Source organism: Furipterus horrens, unplaced genomic scaffold (assembly GCF_987537825.1).
Source record: "Furipterus horrens unplaced genomic scaffold, mFurHor1.1.pri manual_scaffold_4, whole genome shotgun sequence".
Classification (NCBI taxonomy): Eukaryota; Metazoa; Chordata; class Mammalia; order Chiroptera; family Furipteridae; genus Furipterus; species Furipterus horrens.
The window spans coordinates 77,717,823-77,734,794 of record NW_028327174.1 but is presented as its reverse complement, the minus strand read 5'-3'; the positions used below and the strand labels follow the sequence as shown (position 1 = coordinate 77,734,794).

The 16,972-nt window shown below is 38.5% G+C and overlaps 1 protein-coding gene across 1 annotated transcript; it reads right to left on the bottom strand.

Annotated features, from left to right (window-relative positions):
• Positions 1-8,571: 8,571 nt before the first annotated feature.
• Positions 8,572-11,140, bottom strand: MYF5 (myogenic factor 5). The gene is made up of 3 exons (XM_090275667.1): positions 10,395-11,140; positions 9,466-9,541; positions 8,572-9,058 (listed from the first exon to the last, which is right to left on the bottom strand). Exons 1-3 carry the CDS (start codon positions 10,893-10,895, stop codon positions 8,868-8,870), a joined length of 768 nt encoding a protein of 255 aa, XP_090131793.1. The 5' UTR covers positions 10,896-11,140; the 3' UTR covers positions 8,572-8,867.
• Positions 11,141-16,972: the final 5,832 nt, after the last annotated feature.

The window sequence follows — 16,972 nt, the reverse complement described above, 5'->3', positions numbered from 1 at the left end:
ATATGTCCTGTCTCTCAGAAAGGGATTATAACATTTAAAACAGGATGGATGCTCTGATCTACAATTAGAGCTGGAAAGAAGTTTGAATTCCTTCAATACATATTCTATTTATGTATACAAATTCATATGAGAATATAAGAATTTATTCAGTGAGCATTTATTTTTATCTATTTCATGTGCCTAAAGCAGTACTAGGTGCTAGGGAGAGAGAAAAATAGTTCTATATTCAAGAAACTCATAACCACTCCAGTAGAAAAACACACACACACACACACACAAACCTCCCCCAAAATACATTTCTCCTCAAATATACCAATAAAGTTGGTGAAGTATTACTTATCTAGGGAATTACCTCAATTCTCCTTATCACTTTCCTGTGTGAATAGGTCATCTTGCCAGATGCTATTATCCTTATACATGGAATGTAAAGCCAACCAAGTAATTTACAAAGTAACTTTAAAAGTCAGTAGTTCTTCAAGGGGAAAAGAAAGGGGGCCAACCTCATAGCAGCTAATCTCTTTATTATCATGCACACAAAACATCACGTTAACCAGTTATTTTACTCAGACTTTTATTTCTCAACAAGTCAGGTTAGCATTTGGACATAGCTTGAATTTGATTAAAAGGCATTATCTTCAATGATAAGTTAATACATTCTTATGTTCAAATTATGTGTACTTTGGAGACAATCTTTCAAAACAAAGGAATATTTATTTTATGTTAGCACCATTACTTAATTGCAGCAGTATAAGCTCAATAGAATTAGGATTTTCAAATACATTATTATATGCAATATATTTGTTTAAGAGAATAAAATTTACTTTTAGTGAACTTGATACGGTATTAGAATATGTTAGTTTTATATCACATTTTAACTGTGCACAGAAGGAAACTGTTAACATTTAATTATCTGTGAAATATTTTCAAGGAGTTAGCTTTGATGTGAAAAAATAATAGTTACTTAGAGAACTGTAATGCTGTAAGCTTGAGACACCCAACCCAATGAAAATTCTTTGAATAAAAAGAAGAAAAACCACCACAAATAGTATTTAAAATGGATTTCTGATAATATGAAGCTTCCATTTTCTTCATTTTTTACTAGGTCTCATTTATTTTGATATTTACCTGTCTACTATACTACCATTTATATTTTAACAAGTCTGCATTGGCAACCTAATTACCATTCCCTGGTAAAAATTCAGGCAATAGCAATTGGTACATGCTTAAGCTGAGTTAACTCATTGCTATTCATATGGATGAAAAAGTAAGGCAGTCAAAAAAGTGTAAAGTTTTAAATGTTTGGCGGTGACATATCATGTAACTTAAACATTTGGTTGACTGGATTTCACTCTCTATACCCAGATGGCTGGCATCAGGCAGACACAAATTCAGTGGTTCAGTCAACAACTTTAATTGAGAACCACCCCTTGTGTTGAACAACTCAGCAGGGGCTAATGGACAACATTACCTCATGTATGGACTATTGCAATATCCTATTAATTAGCCTTCCTAACTTTCTCTTCTCCCCTTTCCAAACTACCGGAAAGCTAAAACACTATTTTTAAGATCTTAGTTGCTTGCTCAAAATACTTGCCTTGCATCAAGTTTTTACTGAACTCTGTAGTTGCTGCATAGGAGGGTTTATAAAAACCCCACTTATAAATTAATTATGTTACATTTCTCTCTGTATGTAAACTCTTCATCAGCTCTATCTTGGAGTAGGTAGTACTCATATCATTGAACTGTTTATATGCTTAGTTATATATTATGCATATGAGACTCTGAAAGCAATTCCAGGGACAGTAGTTACTCCATAAAAAGAAGTAATTTTTTTTATCTATTACTGATCAAAATTAATAATACATGTAAAACCCAGTTTCCAGTATAAAAGAAGTATTGAATAAATGTCTTTTCTTAAACTTATTGCTTAGGTCAACATTCCTTGACCCTAAATTTCCAATGACTGTACGATATTTAATTTTAAAAAGAAACGTTTGGGGTAAAAAATGAACCATATTCCATTAAATGCAAGCAAATGTTATAAAAATAAAACTAGGTTAATAAATTACAGTGTGGAAAATTACGCTTATTGAGAAAATACAAGTTGTTTCTATTGTTATTTCTACTGTGATTATGAAAATTCCTTTTTTGTGTTATGTTCCTGACAAACTAAATTAATTGCTTTGAGAAAAAAGCAAAAATCATTTTAAAATTTGCATGCTCATATATATACAATGTCACAAAATGGGAATGTAGAAGATGAGTTAAATTTTGTTCATGTGAAGATTGCCATTAAGGTAGAGAGGTTCAGTTGGCACCTAAAAATTTGAATGGTTTTCATAAGAAAATCTTGCAGGTTAATATTTGGAGGACACTTAATGTAATTCCTTTAGTTGCAGATATACTCAAGCTAGCTCATATATAGGATTCATGAAGAGTAATAAGGAAACCTTTTGGACACAAGGTCCAGGAGGATGTTTCTGGAATCAGGATGGTTCCAGAGATCCTCATATCAGGCACTTATGAGTTCTCATCCTAAATGATGAAGTCTCAACCATTATACTTTCTTTCATTAATTATCATTTTTTGAGTATTTGTTATGTATTAGGCACTAAGCTAAGAATATCATATGCCTTATATCATGCAATCCTCACAATTTCTGTAATTTACATTCTACTGTTATCCACATTTATAGGTAAGAGGACAGCTTTTGGGAATTTAAGAAACTTACCTAAGTTCCCTCAACTAATAAGTGGTAAATTAGTAGAAATCAACTTCAATTTTTGTCCAGGCCCCAGATCTACTACAAATAGTGGGCACAGAGTGGGTGCTATGCTCTAGTCTGACTCTTGATTCACTCTATTCATCTACCAATGGGCTTCTTTGGTCTACATAACTCCTATACTCCCCCATAATGCCATTCTGTGCATGACTCATCAATCCCTTCAGACTCATCGACAGTATGAACTTTCAATTGAAATCTCACTATTAAATGGTAATTTACTTCTCTGAGTTTGAACTCCTAAGAAAAAAGAATATGTTTATCTCAATGCATACATTTGGAACAAGCTATGCATTTCATAAATGTAGATCAGTCTATAGATTGGTTGTCCTCTGCTCAGCTCTTCATCTCTAACTGATTAACAGTTAATCATGCCAATCAGAGGCTGTGGAAGCTGCTTCCCTTAGAAAAGGTAGAATGAAGCAATGATAGAAACCACAGGAGAAGGTAGAAGGGTGAAGCTATGAGAGTAGAAAGAGTCCACCGTAGACAAAAAAAAAAAAAAAAAAAAAAAAAAAAATGGCCACACAACAAAACCTTGAGACAATAAATAGGAGAAGATTGGCCAGAATAAGAAATGTCAGTATACAAAATTAACATAAAACAGAAAATTAGAGAACTAGGAAAAAAATTAAAATTGTGCTCAGGAAGTCCATGAAGGAGAAAGTTTAGAATATGAGAGTTCATTTCACAACAAATGCTTCAGCAATATCAATTCATTTACATACATGCACAAAATATCCTACTATAGTCCAGGGACACAGTGTTGAGCAAGAACACATCCTTGCTTTCATTGTGAAGAATACAAATGTTAGTTATCACACAAAATAATGGATAAGTGCAATTAGGAGACATGCTACAGAGAAGAGGTATACGGTATTTTAAGGTCATAGACTAAAAACACTTGATTCTGCAAAGGAGTTCCAGGAAAATTTGCCTTAGAATTGATGCTTAAGCTGAGATCTAAAAGAAGATTGGGAATTGACTTCATGAATTGAAGTGGGGAGAGGATTGCAGACCAAGAGAATATGTAAAGCTCCTTTGGCAAAAGGCAACCAGTGACTGATAAAAAGTCCCTTACGTGTCCCATGAAAAGAGGGACTTGATATCACCTATAGAAAGAGATAATGCTAGAGGTAGATAAGAGACAGCATGTAGGAACCAGAAGATCATGTTAAGTTTGGTTTATTGTTACCCTCCATGCCATAAGCTGAGAGGAAAATGGAGTGGTTGACATAATCAGATAAATATTGTGAATGGATTTCTCTGGTTGGAATAGACAGCAAAGATCAGAGGGGTATTAAGCAAGGCACTTTGAGTTCCAATTAACAAAGTTCCCATTTACACTGGTTTAAAGAAAAAGATTTTCATTGGTTTTAAAATTGTAAGGCATGGCCAAGAGCAGATAGTCAGGCATTTTAGGATCCAGATATTTAATTATGTTTTCAGGAATGCATCTCTGCATTACAGCCCAGCTTTCTACTATGGTTTTATTTTTAGGCAGAATCTCCCTCCTGGGGTTAAAACGGAGCTGGCAGCCTAGAGTAAAAAATATCATGTGTTCCCACCCTAGCAGAAAAGGAACTTCTTTTTCACTGTCTTTCCAGGAAATATCCCCAAGACTGTCACTTAATGAACACCTCGATCACATGTGCATCTGTGAAACAACTATTATGGCCGAGGAAGAGGACACACTCGAGGTCAGGCCTGAATGACTTGCTCTCTTCTGGAGGTAGGTGGTACAGTCAGTCCCACCTGAACCACATGGCCTGGGAAAAGGAAAGGGACAATCCCCTCCAAAAAGCTCTGGATGCTGTCTCTAGAAGTGGGAGGTCCAGAGAAAATAAGGGGGAACAAGTTAAGAGGATATTATGATATTCCTGGATAGAGATTACCATAGTTTAGATTGAGAGTAGAGATTTAAAGGGTACTTAGGAGAATAAATTCATAGATTTTTGTAATGAATTAGACAAGAGGGTAGGCAGGTTAAAATATCAGGAGTGTATCCTAAATTTCTTGTTTGCATAACTGCTGGTATCATTCACTGAAGAGTTAACACTGAAAGGGAACCAGGTTAAAAGGTAAAGAGAGAGGAGGAATATCGTGAACATGTTTACCTGGAGATGCCATTGAGTCATTCAAGAGATGTCAAGAATATGCATGTCTAAAGATCAGGGAAGACATCTGCACTGGAGATGTAAGCTTGCCCAGCACAGGAACAGGTCACTGATTTGAAGGTGTCTTGACCAAAGATGGTGACAGAGGTAGAGGCAGAGCCAGATGTTGGTGAATGGGTGGAATGGGTGAAAGGCAAGGAAATAGAGACGGCGACTATATACTAGTCATTTGTGGTAAATTAAACGTGATTACAAATGCATTACTATTTCTCCCATTGAAGAGTGGAGTTTAATTTGCTTCTCAGTGATTCTGGGCTGGCTTTAGTAACTTGCTTGACCAGAGGAAGGCAGGAGATGTAATATTCTGGGACTTCCAATGCTAGATTATAAGAAGCCTTGTAACTTCTGCCTGAGCCTCCTGGAACATGTGCTGTGAGGTCCAAATAGCCAGCCCAAACAAAGTGTTCCTGGGCAAACTATTAAACTCCTTAAGACTCAGTGTTCTTATTTGCATAATGGTAAGTGGTCACTCAATATGGCTAGTTGCTGCTTTATTGTGACTGCCAGCTTAATTTTGAATGAAATTAATTAAGCAGCATAAGTGGAGATAAGGTTTGGCCTATTTTTTTTTACAAAGAATTATTTTTATAATATTTTAACACAATATAATGATTTTAATGGTAACTAATTCTTACCATAAGCTATCACTTAACCTGTTTTACAGATATATCAAGTAAAATTAAAAAGAAATACATTAATAATTTTGACCTAGTTTAGACTTTGAATTAAATTCTAGATTTTTGCTGAGCAAATGTACCATATTATTAAACAATTAATCATTAATCACTAAATATCCATAATCAGAATTCTTAAAGGAAATAAATTTGATATCCAGTGCCTTTTGCAATGATGGAATATTCAGTGGTGATATTTTCAGAGGTACTTTGTCATTTGAGTAGAGCTTTTCTGAAGTTGCAGATAGCTTTACTCTAACATCATTCCCAGAAATACCACCTCTGAAAGTCAGAGAATTAAATTACTACTTTAATCTAGTAACTGTGCTAACCCCAAAGAGAAAAATTTAGGAAATACCATTCTCAGATTAAGTATTTGTAGGAATGCCATCTTCAACAAGAATTTAAAGGTATACTATAACCACTAGTTTTATCTGACTTGCATCTTTCAAATGAGAAAAAAAAATAGGAGTGATCAAGACACCTTGATTATAATAAGTAAAGCCACTTGTTTCCAAATAGTACTTCCCAATTTTCATAACCTCACCGTACAGTTTCCTATGAAACGCAATGAGCTTGCATTTTCCAGGCATGAGGAGAAAGGAGTCTTTTTTGACTCAGGTTTGCAGAGAGTAGAGAGAATATTTTCCAAGTTGCTCATAGAAACATTACCGTTGTTGCATCTTTCCACCAGCTGAGGTTAGGTGGTCTGATGCAGGCTCAGTGGTAGCCTCATTGTTCACTCCTGGGGATTTATAGGTGACAAAATTCTCTTCTTACTTGAATATTTTTGCCAGTATCACTTTTTCCCCTGCCACTCTTTCTTGGAGAAGAAATGACTTTTCTGGGTCTGGATGACTGGAGGAACAATTTTGAAAGGCCCTTTGTCAAAACAGTATGTATGACTGCAGATGACATGTTGTGCTGAGCTGTTTTCTGAGTAGACACCAGCCCTCAATGTCACTACACTGAAAAGGAGATTAACTGAGCTACCTGGCATGGAGGCTATTGTCTGTGATACATTGGTCACTGCCTGCATCAAATCCAGACCATTGGGAAACTCTAACTAAATACGTTGAGGCATGATAATATATACTGAGAATACCAAATCCATCTGCAAGTTATAGAAATAACTGCGGTTTGGTAAGAAAGAAAGTTAATTTTTGTTCACTTGAAGTAAAAATTACATAATGTTCTCTGCTCACTTTATTAAATGGAGGTGAGTATGGTAATATGTTTCAAACATGAATTAAAAAAAAACAAAACAAGACAATCTTTGGATAGCTCTTTTTATTCTAATTCTCCTAAGAACAAAAGCAAATTGGCAACCTCTCTATGGAAGTATAAAAGGAGAAAATGTACTTAACATGGTGTCTATAAAAAAAGTGAATAATTCAAACTTATGTTGAAACTATATGTGAATCTCTCCCATGCCCTCTTGAATTCTGTTCACCTCATATTCTCACACTCTCAAATCATGGACAAAGAAAGACTTACCTGTGAGCTAAAGGTCAGCATCCCGTACCAGAGCATGACGCTAACAGAGGGACTGTGGCTACATTATTTTTTTAACTCAACCCCTTTCCTCTCTCTTTCTTTATGGAATAATTTCTATTCTTTTAAGCCTGGTAACTGGACAAGCACACACACACACACATACACACACACAAATCACATCAGAAAGAAGGGAAAAACCTTCCTGAGAAGACAATGATTGCCAAGCAGTATGATTTCACACTCTGGACACTTTGCTTGATTAATATGTGTAGCTACAAACCCTTAGCAATTTTAAACTGATGTACATATTAGAAGATGAAACAATTATTTGTATTTTCCCTCTGTGAACAGCCACTTCAGATGCTTCAAGGATATCGCCTTTTTCTCTCAGTGGTAAACTTGTGAGAGTTATCCCAATGATTGTCTCACCCTAATTTTCCACTTAATTGTTCTATTTTTTCAAGTAATGAACAATAAATGACACATGCCCACCTCTCACACACACAAATACACATGCAAAAACACACACAAAATATGGTTAAAATCAAAAAGGCAGTGAAAAGAAGACAGTTGAAGTCTGCTTCACCTTACTATAGTTTGTGTATGTTTTCTTATTCCAGCACTTTAACAATTCAAAAAAATGAGCTCTATACCTTTAAATATTTTATTGAAAACATTAATACATTAATGTATTAAGATATTGTCAGGCAAGTAAAATAAACATGACTTAACTCATGATTTCTAATGTACTGTAGGCATTAAAATAATGTAATGTACATTTTTATGATTAGACATATGTTGTTATCCTGAGTAATTTTTATTTTCTTACACACACACACACACACACACACACACACGACCTGACCTTATATGGTACAGCACTTAAAAGAAAAACTTTTTTTAGCAGGCTCCCTTGAAATATGATTAAAATGAAAATATGCTTTTTCATCTGTGATACCAACAGGACCTAAACTGAATCTGTGAGATGGTAAATGTTCAGATTTATCCTCTAAGCTAACTTCTGTTATTTTTCATCTCTACCTTAAAGATTTTATGTCAATGACTACTAATTCCATTAGGCGTGTTCTTTCAAAAAATCATGAACCAAAATATTTCTTCATTTAAACAATTTTATTTATGGTGGAATTTTCAAAATGTCTCATATCTTGAAATTATCCACAAAGTACTATTTTGTACTTACATTAACATGTATTTCTTATAAGAAAAGATAAAAATATATACCATTAGGCAGTATTGTTATATTTTTATTTAATACATATAACTAAAGGATTAAAGAGTTAAAAAAGTTAAATATATTTAAATTTTTCTGTAACTGATTTGTTGTTGTTCTAATGTTTTGAAGAAAAAATAAAGATCTAAATACCAGAGATATTTTGATAAGTGATATTTATAAAAAATATAAGTTAAGCATTGCAACAAGCTACCTTCAGTGAATTGCCCCTATCAGAAATAATATTATTAGAACTAAGTATCTAAAGCAAAGAATGAGAAAAAAAGGGGGGAGGAGAAGAGAGTAGAGGAGAAAAAAAATAACTATTAATGACAATGGTCAGTTTTTAAATACATTTTCTTATAAAGTGGCAAGATAATATGTACAAATCTACAACTGAAAGGAAATCTTTATATACAGGTTGACTTGCTTTTGGACTCTTTGAGCATCCTTCCTCTTGTGTAATAGGCCCTCCTGGCAGAACCGATCGAAACTAGATTTTTAGTTCATAACACTTGATAGATTAGCCTTGAACTAGAAGCCCCTGGGGTTGCAGGCTGTGAATCAGTGTTGGCAACTGGGGAGAGAGAAGCTGGGTCCTGCAGAGGCAATCCAGGTTGCTCTGAGTTGGTGATCCGATCCACTATGCTGGATAAGCAATCCAGGCTGGATAAGGAGCTTTTATCTGTGGCATATACTAAGGATACAAAGAGAAAACCATTAAAAAAACTTTTTTTTTTTTTTAAATATATAGGCTTGCTTGTGTTGTTGCCCTTCACACTGTAGATCAGCTCCTTTGACACCCAGGGGTCAGGTGGTCACAGAAAGCCTGATGTAGAAATCTTCAACAAATATCTAGTAATTCACTGGGGGTGAATGTAGGGAGTGAAAAACCACTCTAGTACTATTTCAAGCAAAAGTGCATGTGTGTGTATCTGCTAGGTGGATTTTGAGCAAAAAACTATATGTGTATTTCTAGTTTGCTCTGCCAAGAACTCTGCATATTCCCTTCCCAGATACAACCAGGAAGGACGGACTGCTTTGACAGGCTGAATTGTGAAGTTCAACTGGTCTTTAAACTTCTCTGAAGTCATCAGTTCTTACCATTTGGTACGTCAGGACAGTAGATACTGTCAAAACTGCTGCTCTTTCTGGACCAGACAGGGCTGTTACATTCAGGCTGTAATATAAGACACAAAGGAAAAAATTTGTCTTCAGGTCTTGACAAAAGATTCTCTGCTCTAGAGAGAAGAAGTGCTTGCCCACTAGCTCCCTAAATTGACCACTGTCAATCACCTTCATTGCCTTGATTGGGGAAGGGTTAGTCCTACCAAATTGCAAGGGCACTGAGGTCAACCTCTGTGCTTGGAGAAGAGGAAAGCAGCAGCAGCAAAGAGAAAGGGGTGGGGGTGAATTCAGCAGCAATGTGCATTGGGTTAACCATGCAAAATGGATTGGAGGAGAAGGAAGCCACACTAATTCAGGGAGAGAGCACTTTCCCAGGGCAAAAACACATTAAAACCTGGCAGTGTTGGAGCAAATGCCCTCTGTAAGGAATGCATCAACATCTTCCAGCCAGGCCTCCGCAGAGCAGGGACTGGGGCCCAGTCCATTTATTGCAATTTACCCATTAAATTATAAACTGTGGGGTAGTGGGAGCTTCAGAGGGTTGTATTTAGATGTTAGTGCATGGCAGGGTCCATTGGTGGTATATTTTGGAAAGAAACTAAAGAAACTGAGTGATGGAGAAAACATGACAGATCACTCACAGCCACCTAATCTCACATGGCAACTCTCTCCTTCAGTGCACACCTAGAACCTGGAAGGAAGTCAGATTAAAGTACTGTATTATTTAGCAGCTGTCTATTTCCCAGCATCTTTCTAAATGTGGCACCTCTCTTCTCTTACCTCACCTGCGTCCCCACCCACAACTACCCACAAAATAACCATTGAATATTTGGTTGCCACACCTGGTTTATACAGATTTTTGAAAATAATAGGGTGGCCGAGTAGGTACCAGAGCTGGCTCTTACCATGCCATCGGAGCAGTTGGAGGTGGGGCTGGTGGGCTCCGAGCAGCTCTGTCCTGGCATGCTGTAGTAATTCTCCACCTGCTCCCTCAGCAGCTCCTGCAGGCTCTCGATGTAGCGGATGGCATTCCTGAGGATCTCCACCTTGGGCAGCCTCTGGTTAGGGTTGGTAGTGGTGCATCTCTTGAGCGTCTCGAAAGCCTGGTTGACCTTCTTCAGGCGTCTCCGCTCGCGCATGGTGGCCGCCTTCCGCCTGTCCATGGTGGTGGACTTTCTCTTGCACGCTTTGCAGGCCCACATGAGGCAGTGGCCCGCCTGGTGGTGGCCCGTAGGTGCTCGCACGTGCTCGTCCTCGTCTGAGACTTGCAGCTCTGCTTTGTGCGCCCCGAACGCAGCCACTCGAGGCTCAAACTGGTCTCCGAACTCGCCCTCAGGGGACGGGATGCAGGAGCTGTCGTAGAAGTACTCTGAAGGCGAGAACTGGCAGCCGTCCATCATGTCCATCCTCCGTGGTGAGGCTGGCGGTGCACCTGGACAGCAGCGAGGGGACAGGGGAGAAGCCGGAGCCTGGCGCCTCTGTGGGCCGGCAAACCCGGGGCGCGGCTCCCAGGGCGGTTTCTCCAGTAATTAACAAGGGCAGACGCCTGGCGGCCTGGGTCTGCCTCGCTGGGGTTAGGGCTCTTTATATATTCTTGGGGGACGGAGGCCGGCCCCAGTGGCCGGGCACTATTAGCATATCCCACCGCAACCCCCGCCGGGGCTGTCTGGGCAAACCTCCGCCTTCCCTCTAGAGACAGTTTGCTGTTTACTGCCCCTTCTGACGCTAATGGTTTTACTGCATTTCTGCGGGGGCGGGGAACCGATCCCCAACCCGCGTACTTGCACTCTCTAGATTCACTTAAAGAGTGTCGCAGACAAAAGGAAGGAAGGAAATCTAACCTTGGTCATTGCTCACACAATTAAAAAAAAAATGTTATTAATAGACAGAACTCACCAAAATCCCACCTGCCTTCCCAATCTTGGACGTGAGGAATCACCTTATTTTTAAGCGTTTGTTCTCTTTTTCATGAACTTCAGTTACCTCAGGATTTTCCTTTTTCATGAACTTTAGTTATCTCAAGGTTTTTTTGTTTTGTTTTGTTTCGTTTTTTGTTGTTGTTTTTTGTCAGTGGACCGGAATAACGATTGCTATAAACTTGAAGTGTCACTTTCATTTGGAGTGAATCTAGATTGTTTACAAAACCTGTTTTGTTCTAATGAAATTGCCATTTTATAAGGCCTATGCAGTTGGGGTAGGCGGGGAGCCGTATTCCCTCTAGGTATCTATTCATCTAAAAGGAGGTGGACTCAAAGGCCAAGGGATGGGGGGAAAGTCCCCTCTTCCTTTGCCCCTTCTGCACGTGTTTCCTCGGCGCCTCCTCCTTCCTGTGGGGCCTCTGCTAGACCCCAAGCGGGCCCAAGATTCACAGCCGCCTCTCTATGATTTGCATTCGAAGAAAGTGAGTTTAAAACTGCGAACTCCCTTTCTAGAGGCGAGTCTCCCGTCTCCTTTCTCCCTCTTTCTGCTCTGCCCTGTCATTTCGACAGACTAAACAGCCAAGCTGGGCTTTGGGGTCGCTAATTTTCTGCTTTCAGGCAAAGTAGCACCGTTACAGATGCATCCCAGCTGCCGGCACAGCAATCCTTCTGGGCGCGTGTAAAATTTCCACCCCAAACCCTGAGTAACTTCACACACTCCCGCGACAAAAGCCTTCCAGAAAAGCAATTGTAGAAGGGTCTTTGAAACTTTGGTGGGTAAAAGATGAGAGGGGAGGTCTGTCATTTAAGCAAGTATGGATCTAATAATCGGCTCTTGCCAATACTCCTGCTGCGCTTAACGCACTTCCAGATCTCTTGGTGTTGAGGGTTGCTGTTTATCTACAGGAAAAGCAATTACTTAAGGTTTACAAAAATAGACTAAAGTAGCTTGGGGTTTTGGACCAGGAGGGACTGTTCTCACCTCTCGCTATTGTCAGCCAGTACAGTAAGTGTTGTGGTTCCAAAGGTACGAGTGTGGGCGGTGGGGTGGCTCTTACCTGTTACGTTTCTGTAGAATTATCTTTTCAAAGCAAAATTGACTGGCTAATCCCACGACTGCAGGGGTCAGGAAGTGCTAATTTTTCCAGGTGAGATCTGCTTTCCAAAGTGAGGGCTGTGAAAACCAGGGGTAGGAGAGTGTCAGCCACTAAGGTTTGCTACAAGGTGCTGGTTGCAGTCACCTCTCTTGAGGTTTTGTCATCCCTAAAGCAAAGACTCCACTACCACCACCCTTTGAAAATCAGGCTTCCTTTTCCACAACGGACTCCTTAATTGTCTGGTCAGTGGAAAATTCATCTGCATCTTATGTAGAACTATTATCAAGCAGATGCCTTTGAAATGAATACAGTACCCAGGGCTACACACTAGATAAAAGTCAACTTCCTAAAGGGCCCGGGGCAGAACGGAATGCTGTACCTACGCCTGCAAAAACATTTGAGTTTATGCACGTTGCTGACTCTGAAATAATATATTGGGGAGATATTCTCACCCAGGAATTTTCAGCCAAATCCCACAGGTTCTGGCCAACAGCAATACTAGCACTTTCTTTGGCCATGGAGTTCAGACATCAGAACACTGGCCACAGCTAAACAGAGTTCTGTGCAGATTTATGATTTGGGCTTTCAGATGATTTCTTTGCACCAGGCACCTAATATGCTTTGTACCCAACCCTTCACTGTGGGGTATTTGTAGCAAACAAATAAGACTTTTCTTATCTGCCAACTATATTCTCAACCCTTTCCATGTATTCACTCATCTACATCTTCCAATGATATTCTATGGGAACTATTTGTTATTAGATCCTTTTTATTTTTTTTTAAAAGGGTAACAAAACTTCAATGGATAGGTATTGATTTGCCTCAGGCCACAAAGTATCGGCAGTTAGGCATTCCTTTGTCTAAATTGCACTCCTAAATGTGAATTTTTGTTTGTTTGTTTTCTTCTTACAATTCGGGCACAGTGCGCCAGCTTTGCGCTGCGGACGGCAACTCGCAAAACCGGCGTTCTCGACGTCTTCCCTGCGCTCTGAGTCCTGGAAAGACGCTGTCGCTCAGGAGGCACTGTCAGTAACGCTAATTCTCAGAGGTTAGTGCTGTCTTCGGTAAGGTGATCTCAAAACAAAGTTACCAGAGGGCCGCGGGCGGGCGAGTGGAACTAAAGAAGTCAAGGAAACACAAGCGCGGGGCGGCTTGATAGGACCTGCTTGGGGGAAAACAGGGACCGGGGTTGAGGACCCTTGAGACTCAAGTGCTGAAAACAGGATTTCAGAGCACCAAAATAAAAAAACGAGACAAAGCTTTTCAACCGCTGTCAGGGACGAGAGGAGAAAGATAAAAAATGGGAGGCGGTATACAAAGGAAACCAGCACCTCAAAGGTGCCTGGGGTCCCCCAAATTGAGGGGAAGTTCTGCTGCTCTTTTCCGAGGAGACAAAGTGTGAAAGAAAAATAGGAAACTGGGTAAGTGATATGTAGAAAAGTTTTTTTGTTTTTGTTTTTTTTTAGTGGGGAAGTTGAACAGAGAAGTATGAAAAAAGTTAGAAATCACTTTTAGAAGATGTGCTGGTTATCTGATTGCTCTCTTTTACTCAAAATCAGACGAGATTATGGCTTTGTTACTCAGAGGAAAGAATAAAAATGCAACCTGTTTTCCATTATTTCTTCAGAGAAGTGGACTTCTCACATGCAGAGAAAATTCACATGTATTTAAAATGTAAACAGGTTGTTAGAAATGATGTCCCAAGACTGCTAGGAAAGCCTCAGAGCAGGCAGAGGGGAAGAAAACCAAGTCAAGGCTTGGTGTTGTAAATGAATGTCCACCAAGGTTCTGGTGAAGTAGCCAGATAACTTAATTTTTTAATTTTACATTCTTGATAAAAGTAAATGCATGTTTGATTTTCTTACAAGTTAGTCTTATAAGCAGGTTTTGATTGCATAGACTTTTAAGTAATTAATCATCAAACAGCTTTTCAGGTTTTTTTTTTTTTTTTAAGACAACCTATTTTAGTTTAAACATTATGCCAACAATCCTAGTGTTGATGGACAGACCACACCAGCAAAATGATGCTCAGAAGTTCCTTTTCTAGTAAAATTTGCCCACCTTAGGAATTCTGCATATTTCCCTTAGTTGGAGAAGCAAGTATACATAGAAAGATAAGTACATTTCAATTCTCAACTGCTTCTCCTTGACACCCTTATCAACTCTTGGACAGGCGAGTTGTTATAAAGATTTTTGCATATTATATGGGACTTCACAATGTGCTAAACAATTTTAAACTGTTATTAGCTCTGGGAACCAGGCACACCTAAGTAAACACATTAGTACCTGCCAAAGCTGCTGGAAGAATTTGTGAAGAAGACAGCTGAGGAAGACATTGGCCTTTGCTTGAATTCGAAGACTCCCAGGAGAGATCAAAGGCCCAAGTAAGGACTTTTTGCAGCCTTGAGAGGAAAGAAAGTAGCCAGTTCTTGCAACATTAACTTTGTTCCAGCAACATGGCATAGCCCTCATAGGCCAACTCTGAACTAAGCTTATAAAATTGCTTTCTTCAGAGTAAAATCTCTAGGACCAAGGGTTATCTTTTGTAACACTTCTTTTGAGTTTAAGGGAGTCACTGGAAAGGTCTGTTGGAAAATGTCTTGATGGCTTGTCTCTTCAAGGAAATACCATATTATTGCTAATTTACTAATGCACTAAATTAGGAAATGAGATATTCAAAGTTTAAAATATTTTAAAATACTTTTTTCAGATATGGTGTTCTGGGAAGAAGATTTTGAGATGAATAAACAGGATAAAATATTACTAAGAGAAATCACAAGTAAATACATTGTAACTTTAAGTAAAAAAATGTCTTAAGGCTAGAAGTTACTTTAGCAACCCAAGACTTCTCTGGCCCTCTCAAGAGTAGTTGGGGACACTGAATTTCAGCACCAGATTCCCACCTCCAAACACATGAAAGAGTTTCCTCTCCCAAAAGTTTATATTAGAAATAAGTGGATTTTCACTACTTTCAGGCTTGGAATTCAATGTATGATGACTCAAGTTAGAAAAAGCTGACATTTCATGTTTCACAAACTATTTCTATAGTAATATAAAAAAGAAAATCACTCATTATTTCATACATGATAACTTTATGCCTGCCTCTAAGAAGAAGCTCGGTTTAAATCCCAATTTGCTTATCCTTACCAAGTTATTATATCTTGATTTTCTTCTTCCATTGCTTTGTTCGTTTTGGCTTTGGCCTTAGTAGAGATTGTCATCATTAGTATCCAATAAAAACATTTAAATTGCAAACACACCAAGGATATCATTGAAAAGCCTAACATGCCAGCTATAGCAATGGAGGTCACATGAAGTCTTTGGGAAATATTTGCTCTATTTAACAAAGAGAATTTTATAGGCAAACCTATTCTAAACAATTTCTCAAGTTACCTAGCTTGGAGAGATAGAGAGGATTTGGTTTGCAAAGACTGAATCAAATCTATCAACAAATTAAGTCCATGAGTTGATAAAAGCATTCTGCTTCTGAGCTATTAAAACACACAGTTTATAAATATATGTGCAAGCATAAAGTAAATGAGTTCACTTGGTCAATTATAATATTTGATTTCAATGTGGCATGAATCTGATCTTTAAAAATATAGGTGTATGTATAGACACACATTTCAGGGAAAAATCTCTATTGACTTTTAGGAAAAAGATCATAGATTCTTAATAAGCATGATAATGATTATACCACCTAGACATATTCATACATGTTCTGATTGGATAATTTGAAATGCTTTCCCACTTATTTTTAAATTAAATTACTACTCTAAGGTAGAGTTTACTAGCTAATCTCTCTCAAGAGCTTTTGGAAAACAATTGTCAGAAAGAGCCAGCTTATTCTAGACAATAAGTGTTTCTTCTCATTTCCCAAGGGTTTTGATGAGGAGGAAGTGTGGTGCATGGTGATTGGGAGAACAGGCTGAAAGCTCTTGATATTGCCTTGCTCTGAGTCCTGACTCTATACCTACAACAACTTCTCTATCCCAATGATTCCTTTTCTCTAAAATATTAGATGTGACAATAGTACTTTTCTTGCAAGTTGGTGTAGGATTATATAGTTAATATTTAAAATCCTATAAAGTGGCTCATCCATTGTTGCTGCTGGTCTCATTGTTATTAATGTTTTCCCCAGCCAGAGCCTGCAAAGGCTGGTTCTGAAGGAACTGTGCCTTTAGGTGAAAGAAAAGCCGCCTGGTGATCATTTATATTTACTAATGAAAGATAAAGAGAGCTGACATTGCTTATTTTGTGCCCGCTTTTGGGTAAGCAGTTTACATGGATTATCTCAGTGAATCTTGACAACCCCAGGAGTTGAGCACTCTTCCTGTCGCCCCCATTCTTTTATGAATGAAGAAATGGGCGAAGAGAAGAGCAATTACAGCCCAAGTCTATCAATAGCAGTCTGCATTCAGTCTGGGTTGTCAGTGCCCATGGAGATGTTTGTATCCGCTAGCAGTC